Source organism: Phycodurus eques, chromosome 5 (genome assembly GCF_024500275.1).
Source record: "Phycodurus eques isolate BA_2022a chromosome 5, UOR_Pequ_1.1, whole genome shotgun sequence".
Taxonomy (NCBI): Eukaryota; Metazoa; Chordata; class Actinopteri; order Syngnathiformes; family Syngnathidae; genus Phycodurus; species Phycodurus eques.
Window position 1 is genome coordinate 28,174,040 of NC_084529.1, and position 10,442 is coordinate 28,184,481.

General features: G+C 42.0%; 1 protein-coding gene across 4 annotated transcripts in view; it reads right to left on the reverse strand.

Annotated features, from left to right (window-relative positions):
* Nucleotides 1-9,957, reverse strand: part of myrf (myelin regulatory factor) — a 31,603-nt gene extending 21,646 nt beyond the window's left edge. For 3 of the 4 annotated variants that reach the window (XM_061676934.1, XM_061676936.1, XM_061676933.1), the window contains exon 1: nucleotides 9,490-9,957. In XM_061676934.1, the coding sequence (XP_061532918.1) occupies nucleotides 9,490-9,535 (46 nt within the window). In that variant the 5' untranslated portion in view covers nucleotides 9,536-9,957. Of the gene's footprint in view, nucleotides 1-2,318; nucleotides 2,448-9,489 lie in introns of those variants that run through there. The other variant, XM_061676935.1, reaches the window with a different exon arrangement.
* Between the last annotated feature and the right edge of the window lie 485 nt (nucleotides 9,958-10,442).

A 10,442-nucleotide genomic window follows, 5' to 3' on the forward strand; every position in this document is an offset into this window, starting at 1 on the left:
CCTGGGTGGGTTTTCTCCGGGCACTCCGGTGTCCTCCCACATCCCCAAAACATGCATGAATTGGAGACTCTAAATTACCCGTAGGTGTGAATGTGAGTGTGAATGGTTGTTTGTTCATTTGTGCCCTGCGATTTGCTGGCAACCAGTTCAGGGTGTCCCCCGCCTCCTGCTAGCAGTTACCTGGGATAGGCTCCAGCATACCCACAACCCTAGTGAGGAGAAGCGGTATGGAAAATGAATGAATGAGCCTATCTTTGTTCAGCTATCTATGCCAGTGACGTGTAGTGACAGGGAGAACAATGAAATGCTCTTCCACTAGATGGCAGAAGGTAGAATTAACCTGTGTAGCCACCTGTTGCTATTAACAGAATAGTCATGGTACGCTTCCATCTTGAAAGCTGTGATAGTCATTTTTGAGTAAATTAAGATGATATCATCATTATTATATTATACAGTATATACTTTTCTGACCTTTTTGTTCGATGATGTGCCGTGATTTTTTTTTATCGTAAAACGTCTTGGCTCCTAAATGTTGGGAAACATTGATTTGAGTTGATTGATCCTGCCCTTTTTTTGAATGTCTTCCAACAATTAAGCAATATTTTGCAGTCTTATACAGACACAAATTAAACAGTTTCCACCTCCATCGCTCAATCAACAGAGCTGAAAAGATGCAATGGGCTGTGCAAGTTTACTTGTGCTCAGTCCAGCTGTGTCCAACAAGGAACAGTGAAATCATTGTCAGACTCACTTCAGTACAGACTGCTCTTTTCAGAGATTGGGAGTGTGTGTGTGTGTGTGTGTGTGTGTGTGTGTGTGTGTGTGTGATTATGTACTGTATATGGATGTGTGTGTGTGTGTTATGGTAGTTTTTTCAAAGCCAGGCTGTCAGCAGAACATTAATCTGAAATGCACGCAAAGAAAAACGTGTGCGCAAGAGTCAATTAGATCGCAGGTGCACATACAGTACAAGTTCCCTTCCTCTTTTGGTACAATATACTGTCGAAGCGCTAAAGGACAATGTCCCTGAGGTCGTACAATTCTGAATTTGACCAAATGTGAATGTAAAATTAATGTAAATGAATGTGACCTGTGTAAAATACTCCCTGAAGTCACGCAAAAATCCCAGTTCCAACTGCTGGCACTTACGACGTCACAAGGGGGGAGGATATGTACAGGACCTCACCACACTTCATGAGAGTTCAGTTCAGCGAGTGTCAAAGGATTCACTTTTGTTTTCTTTTTGGCTTTTGTGAAACATTTTCTGAAAGAGGGAGCAGCCTCAACAAAAGGTGTTAAGAAAAGAAAAAAATGAAGACAAGAAGAATATACTCAGTCAACTGTAGACGTACAAGTGAGACAGTGGTGGTGTCCTAATACTTTTGTCCAGCGTCACCATACACATTGTCACTTGTTATCAACATTAAAGCATTTTATTCAAGTTCTCGGTGACTACAGTTAACAAATGATTAATGTGGTGACAGTTTGACTATTTTCAGTTTTCCTATGGACATTTATTTTTTGAAAGTAAAAGCATTCCAGATCAAATTGTGTTTGACCTTAGAGGTTCCAATGTATATTCTAATTATGTTCATCCAGCAAAAGGAAAAAAATCTTACCTTTGAATGCATGCATATGGCTTAATACTTTAAGACTTCCACAGTTAGTATCTAAGTCTATTTCAATGTAACACACACACACACACACACACACACACACACACACACACACACACACGCGGATTGTGTGTGTCTCTTATGGACACTAAACTACTGCAAGTGTTTATAACAGCAATCAAAGACTGGGTCATGTCGTTTAACAGATTGCGACTTTGTCATGAGACACACACGAGACCATTCCTGTCTCCCAAGGTACAATATCCTCTTGTCCAAGATAACTAGTAATACCTTGTCCAGGGACAAATAAAGTAAGCACAGGTGTCAAAAGGTACGAAGTCATACCTTTGTGGGCACTGCCCCAATAACAAGCCATTATGGATTTATTTTCCCCTGAAAGTGTAGGCTAATCATCTTCTACGAGTCTAAAGGATACACGTTTGTTCAAGGATAGCAAATTGGTTCTGTAATGAGTTATCATAAATAACGCAGGTGAAGACAGATCAAAATTCTCATTGCAGAAGAACACAAAGTGTGGACCCACATTCAGACATTGATAGAAAAAGGAAAGGTGTGAGGAAATACATCCAAGTTACAGAAAACGTTTCTGCCGTACAGCCTAAGGATTCTATACATTTTATACACATGCTGCAGAAGAGAAAGCCCCTCATTGTGTGGGGAGCACTAAATCAATTAGAGTACCTGCACGTAGCCAAAGCATGTTGATGTCCTTGAGATGAAAACACCTTAAAGAAAGACGAGAACAATTCCACTCGAATTTTCACATGTTTCACTAATGGCACTGGACGACCTTCTCCTGCAGACCCGAGAGTCACAGATCAGCTCAACAAGTGTGTATGTGTGAGGCTGCGCGTGCATGTCTACGTGCAAAACATATTGTGTGCGTGTGTGCGTGTGTGTGTGTGTGTGTGTGTGCGTGTGAATGGCTTGGGGGTGTTATAATGAGGATTATTCCCCAGTCATGAGAAAGGGCTGTACCAGGCTACCACACACAGCCCTCGTCGCTCACAAGCACTGGTCGCACTGCTGGACCTGGCTCAGAAGATTAGAGAAGTGACAAGGCTGGGAGCGCGACACGCAGCCAGCTTTAAAAGAAAGAAAGAAATGAGACGTCGAGTTTGGGGGTTAAAGCAAATGGCTGCAGAAAGACAAAAGAGAGAAAAATGAGGGGAACCAAAGAGAAAGATGCTTAAGATAAAAAGACCAGAAAGGGGATATCTGGTTTCACATTGAGAACATTCTGAAAATACAGAAACTATTGCTGTTTTTAATGCCGACTTCTTGGATAGAAACTTTTTTCCCCTCTTTACCTCAGCAAAGGAGGTTGTTTTCATCACTGTTAGTTAGAGGATTACACGACAACTCGTAAACAAATGAGCCAGGGGTCAAGGAACAAACATAAAATTTTGCTGCGGATTTGGATAAAACTGCAGTTCCAGGAATTGTTTTCCACTTCTGCTAACACAGTATTGTTCTGATCAGTACTTGTTGTTTGTTTGTTCACAGACTAAACAAAGCGGTGGCACATTTGCCAAAAAGGATCCCATTATGTTTTAGTGAGGATCCAAAAATTTCCACTGTTACAGTCCACTTGCATTAGCGTCAAGTGGGGCAAGTCCCAAACAGATGCAGCCGATGGAGTAGAGTGGAACCTAGCCTTTGATCGTCACCATTTTGCATGTTAAACTCGAGCAGTTGTAAATCTGTCATCTCCACAGTTCCAATCCAGTCCAATCCACCTTCATTTTACAGAGCACAATTCATTTATAACACACAGGTAAAACAAACAAACAAACAAAAACCTCACAAAACTACTATAAAACTAAGTAACATTATAGATGATTAAAAAAATAAAATAAAACAGAATAAAGTCAATAAAGTTGCGGTTGTGGTTATGACTGATTAAAACTCACATACACACATTGGTTGAGGATGACTACTGGCACTGATGATGAAGGTGAGGCACGACAATGAGAAGTCATATGCACATGTGAGCACCTCACGCCTGGCTGCTCTCAAACAATACATTCCTCTCAAAGCAAATCACCTTCAAAGCTGTAAATCAGAGATTGCTGGCGAATGAATATGGCTTTCAAGCAGCATTTCCAAAATAGCCTTCTGGAACCATGATTCACTAGCTTGTTGGGAGTACAGTGGGCCTTAATAGGAATTCTGATATAGAGACATGAGTAATGAACTGCAATTTTTTTCCCAAGGAGATAAAGCGAAAGACTGTGATGTATGCACCACTCCAGATGTCAGTGCTGCTTAGACACTTAGTCCATCAGTTGGCCTAAAGTGAAACACTATCTGTACCTCGAGAAAGTTGTTGAGAGAATGTTTTTTTTTTTTTTTTTTTTTTTGCTCTCAAATGTTTCATTCAAACACATACATGTTTCCGGATGGATGGATGGATGGATGGATGAAGACATAACGGAAGTGCGGCTTACTGATTGTGCTCGCCACGCCATGATGTTTGTGTCTTACTTGCAACTATCACACAAACAACTATCACATCTGCTACATTAAGAATGATTTTTCTACCCCTAATCTCTCAATTTCCACCCTGTTGTAGCTTTTCATGCAATAAGCATGATACCATATAGCTGAACCATCCATCCGGTTTCTATTTCGATTATCTTGACTCAGAGGTGGCGGAAGCAGGGGGGCACTGGGGGGCACAGCCCCCCCACTTTTTGGCCTGCCTTTGATGTGCCTCTTTGCTCCTTTTATCACCTATGTTTTGACACCACTATTAATTGCACTGGGTGGTGCCTATCTGAGCAAATATTGCTTATGAGTGGCATAATTATATGTAGCGACCCATCAAAGAGTAACATGAACAACAGTATTAAAAAAAATAAGTAAATAAATTGTCAATGCAGAAGACAGCACAGGTCACGTGCATGCACATAAATATGCATCTGCTGCAATACAAAGCATTCTATATTTGAAATCAATGACATGTATTTCATTTTTGAGCATGGTTGCTTGCCCACTTTGTTGGACTTGCCGCCGAGCACTGTGCCGCTCACTCCACAAGTTGTTCCACCACCTTTGTCCTCTCTAGAAGGGTGAGCTGCAGCCTATCGCAGCTGACTTTAGCCGAGAGGAGGGGCACACCCTGGATTGGTTGCATATATGGACAAACAACCATTCATACTCACATTTACACCGAAGCACAATTTAGCGTGCCCAATGAACCTAACATGCGTGTTTTTGTAATGTGGAAAGAAGCCGGAGTTACCGAAGAAAACCTACGCAAGCACCGTGCTGCCATAAAAGAAACAATTCACACAAATAATGAAGACAAGGGATGGGGGTGCTCACAGGTCTAGCCCCCCTTAGTAGTCTGGTTGTTCTGAACAATGCTCTGAGAGCAGACAAGGATCTGTCCAACAACTAGTCCTAATACTTCTTTTTACTTGCAGGAGTCTCGAAACCTTCAGTCCTACAGCCAACTACTGCTGTCCAATTAAATATACAGTAATTCCAATCAAAACGTATTCAGCCTCGGGTATTCTCAGTGCTAAGTATCTATTTAAAAAATGTGGTTTTATTTTTAAATGTCTTGAAGATACATAAGATATCTGCAGCGCTTGGATATTATGCAAAAATATGTGGGGTTTTATATCAAAATGTCTGCCATGATGAGGCAGGACTTGGACTTGGATGTCCAAATGAAATGGAATACAAGCTTGGGGTTTGGTATAATTTCCTATTTTACTGTTGTAAGAACTCTTTGACAAGTGTGTCGAAAATGCATCTAATAACAGATCATAGTAATTTGCTGGCTGGCCCTGTGATTGACTGGCAGCCTGCGCCGTGTGCCTTCTGCCCGAGGTTGGCTCCAGCTCCCTGGGACCTGGAACAGGATAAGCGGTACGTTACAGAAAATGGTTCGATGAATGGACAAATTAGCTGGCAGAACAAAGGATAGGCACGAACAATAAAAGTGAGTGTTTAAAAAATATTTTTAAGTTCCTTGAAAGCACTGCTCTACATATAATTCTAATGGGCAGATTCCTCTAATGATGGCAGCAAAGACATGGGTTAGTCATGCATTTTATTCAGTTCAACAGTGAAAGTGGACTATAGGCTTTGTAGCGGAAGATGCTACATATTCCTTGTCCATTTTGAACCATTATCTTCCTAAATACATATTGACATATCGGGCTGAATTTGAGCATTGGTGTGGGGTGTGTTATTAATGATTCCCCCCCCCCCCCCCCACCCCGAACTGCGGAAAAAGGTCAGGGCTAACGATGCTAAGCTAACAGTTAGCCTCGCTTCTTCCATGTCTTCTACTGCTGCTACTCTTTCTTTTGATTTTTCGGCTGCCTGGATATTCTGTGGCACTTTGCTGCTTCTCACGGGTCATTCTTGGTACTATGACAGACTTGTATTTTGGGGGAGGAGACTTGGGATTGTCAGGGGAGATATTGTTTTGTGCATGTTGCGCTGTGTTGGTCATCTCGAGTACACTCGGAGCAGTAAGCACAAACATGCAGATTTCTTTTTCCTCGCCATGTGTGGGGTGTTTCAAATTTAACAAATTGGTTAAGATGTTAAAAATTTGGTATGTGTCCACTCCGCTAAACCCAGTATTGCAACTGGACTGTACTGGAGTGACAAGTTGCTTTAATGTAGCTGTGCTTGATATCTTGATTACAGCGGAGATTTTAACACACAGCATATGTTTGAGCTCAAAGGACCGTGTACTGCTGCTAGAAAAGCCTTGCACAAAACACAAATGCTGATGTTATGGTTCAATCAACTGTTCATTTGCCTTAGGGGGGATGGTTACGTGATGGTTACGTTAACACAGCAGCAAAAAAATGTCACTAACCTTTGTGAGTGCTTGTGCGTGTGAGCAACTGTTTATTGTCTAAGTGAGTCAGAGATGAGGAGGTCAAGTTATGGTGTTGGTGGTGGTGGGGTGGGGGGCAATGGAGATTTGGTTGGCTTTCTCCCAACGGGCGAGTCTCTCACCACTGTGAGTCTGCTCTGTCTCACCTCCTCACCCTGTCTGCTCACTGTTACTCTAATGGAGTCTGCTGAGGAGAAACACACCAGTCTCACCTCATTGTGTTTGAACAACCACAAAGGCTATGGTAGGAATGCAAGCTGTGCATTAGTGTGATCTATACATATTTCGGTAATCCTATTAAAACATAATTTATGAGTGATATCCATCACTGTGATGTGTGCGAGCGTTCCTGAATAAAGGACAGCAAAAACAATAACTGTACAATCATCTAAAATGAAAGTCAAATGCTAATGTTTGGCTTCCCTGGTGCATCTTGAATCAATTTTGACACTAAATGGTTAAACATGATGGGACCTCTACTAGTGTCGTGTTTTAGATAGCTGTCTTTCAAATAAAATTAAGAGATCAATTCCCACTCAAAGTTTACCAACCACCCTGTGAAGCAATCAGTCAAACGTATGCTTGTGGAAGCCACTATTACACTTCCTTGTTTTCTGTTTTGTTTCAGGTACCATTCGGATACACATGAGGCCCATCAGCATTCGACAACTTAGGTTTTACAGTTTTTCTAAGCATATCATTCCCTTGTCCATTGCTCACCAACTGATATTAGAGCAGCATTGCAAAATTGTCGCATGGTGAGCAGTTTTTATGTCCTCCGCTGCAGTTGAGTGTCAGTTTGAGAAGCTCCATGGCTGTCACACTGCTTCAACACATGGTACAATTTATGTATCCATGGCAAGCTCTCGCAACATAATTTGTTCTCGAAGGCCTGCTACTGCTGCCACTGATGAAAGCAGCAAACTTTTTGAGCGGGCATTTGCGCAAAGATGAGTTCTGCACTGGAACTGCGCAAAGATGCATTTGCGCAAAGATGAGCTGCACTGGAACTCAGCATCAACCAAAGCTTGATTCAGCAGATACTTAGTAGTTGAGGTTGGTCAAAGGCTTCAAATGAAGACAACCTGAAGCCTAAATTGTATTGTGTGATGGAGCAGTGTGAGAGCCATAAAGCTTCTCAAATGGGGGACAGAAAAATTTCTTGCCGGGTGGCAAGTTTGCAATGCTGCTCCATTGTCAATTGGCGAGTCATGGGCAAGGCAATGAATGATATGCTTACAAAAACTGCCAATCCTAAGCTGTCAAACGCTGATGACATCACATCTGTCCGAATTATACCTGCAGTGAAATGAAAGGAAGTGTATAGTAACCTTTGGGACACCCTGAAGTTAAATTTAAAGTGGCGCAACAACGGTTTCCGTGATAGTCGGAGATGATCACAAGGTGTCATGTGGATGGTGCTATGTTTAGCATTGTTGCTAGTTTTGTTTTGGTAGGTCTACTTCCCGTTTTTGGTCCAAAGCCATTTACTTGATACGACAAAAAGCCGGTATCGAGCAGCTTTTTGTGAACAAAGGACTTTGATTTGAATCTTCGGTGTCGTGCATTTGAGTGCTCCATTCAGTTATGTTGTTTGACAAGAAGGAAAGGTAAATAAAAACATATTGTATATATTTAGATAAAGGTAATGAGACTGGATTCGCTAGGTACAACACAAACATGTACCCTAGTGGCTGTGAACTGCATAGAGATGACATGGTTAGAACCTACGACATCATTACATTAGCGATGCCATCACCTGCCATTGAAACACTTTTTAAAAAAAATATTTTTTATTTTTTGGGTCAACGAACGTCATTATGCTTGATTCTTAGCATTTACGCAATTCAATTCCCTTTTGCCCAATCTGAGAAAGATATCGAGGGCTTGCAAGTTTACCGTCTTTATCTTAAAAATCATTAGCAGTCCCCTCAAAGGCAACATCTGACGCAGTGCGGCACAAAGCATCAAAAACAAGTATTTACTTTTCATGGCCAAGCTGACATTTTAGTGCAAGTGAGTGTGTCTGACATAAAGCCAGAGAGAGAACATCTCTCTTACTCCCAAAGCAAGAATGTAAACACACTAAATTCCTGTCAAAATGGCATGGAACCTCTGACAGTCCAGGGTGGCTCTGTATATAAATTAGCACTGTGTGTACACTATAACCAAGTGTTAAGTACTTGCACAGATAATTGATTATCCATAACACCACAGAGTGCGCACTTGACTTCTGTAAGACACTTGACATTGACAATGTCTAATTAGTGAGCGTAAATTCTGAGACATGTTGGCTATCCGAGAAGTGTTGTGAATGAGTCAAATAGGTGTGAGTGAATGTCAAGCTCTCGCCTTGTGATGTATGTCCTTTGTTATGAGAAAGTGAGTCCAAGTCACTTCTGGGATGAATTCAAATCAAAGCAGTGCTACGACGCTCAACATGGCAGGAAAAAAACTAATGAAAAGCAAACAAAGGATTTACAAACACCAGTTTGTCGATGTCATATATGTATACTTTTTTTTTTTTTTTAACCCAGTTTTAGGAGACACAGTATTACTATCGGCTTTCTGGGCAACGTTATGCAATTATACAATCCTAACTGCATGAAATGACATTGGCCATGTCCCAAACTTTGCCTTTGCAAAACACTCCATCTATCTTCTTAACTTGAATTCCTACAGCTTCCATCCGTCAACCCCCCCGAGAGTTAAACTTGATCTGCTACCCATCACTAGCACTTTTACAGCTGCACCTTTTAACCCTCCAGCTGGCTTGCATTTTTTTTGGGGGGGGGGGTTAAAAAGGATGGATAACAAAGGCGTGTTTCACATTAAATTGAATGACTATTGCAGTGAGTTACAAACACAGACAGGTAGAGTGAGTCATCACTCACTCGTTGTGTTTTTATATAGAAGTCGGTTAAACGTGTTGAACTTGCATTACAAATCTAACGTAACCGTTTCAAGAGCGATACGTCTCACCTTCAAAAAATCTCTGTAGAGCTTCAGTTTCATCTACCACGTCCATCCTAGCGGGTCCCGCATAAAAAATCCATCAAAGGTCCCCCCTGCTCCGAACGACAGCAATTCGGAAGGGGGAAACTCTCACGGATGCATCGCAATGAGCAAAAACTTTTAGTGGACGGAACTTAATGTTGAAATTCACTTCAATCCAATCCTGCACGAAGAGAGCGTCTGTCTCCCGTGCAGTTGCTCAACACATTCGTGACGAAGCGCGGTCAAAGAAGCGATTTCTCAAGCAAATCCACAAGTGATGTGGATACTCATTTTGATGAGCTAAGTTTACTTCAGCTCCCACACGCCATAGAAACCGTGTCACGATGTCAACAAATCAATAAATTGCGAGGATAGTGCATCCAGTCTGTCAAATGGTATGCGTAAAATCTGCGTAAAAATCCTCCAAGGCGAGTGAAGTTGGTTTCCCTCCTCCTGCCGCTCCCTCTCGGAGAGGATGTGTGCGGGGAGGGGGCGAGAGGGTGGTCGGAGGAGAGGAGCCGATAGCAGGTGAGGGATGGGCTGCAAATGGACAGAGTCAGAAGCACCACAGTTTGCTCAAGTCTAAAACATCACTTGACGTTTTATTGAACTTTAGGGTTTGAAGTCACTTGGGAGCAGAACAACCTGACTGATGAGGTTTACTCAAGACAATTCAATAAGTCGAAAGTGGCAAGTAATTGCTGTGGCGTACATGACACTTTTTTCCACCTACGAAAGCAGTGAAATGTAAACAAACAAACCAAAAAAATAACATATTTTACCTAATATTTTCATGCCAAGCAGTTCCATCCGTCCGTCCGTCCATTTGTTTTGGTTGTCCTCATTAGGGTTGCGGGTGTGCTGGTGCCTATCCCAGCAGACATTGGGCCCTGGACCGGTCGCGAGCCAATTGCCGAGACCAGAGGTCACCAAGCTTT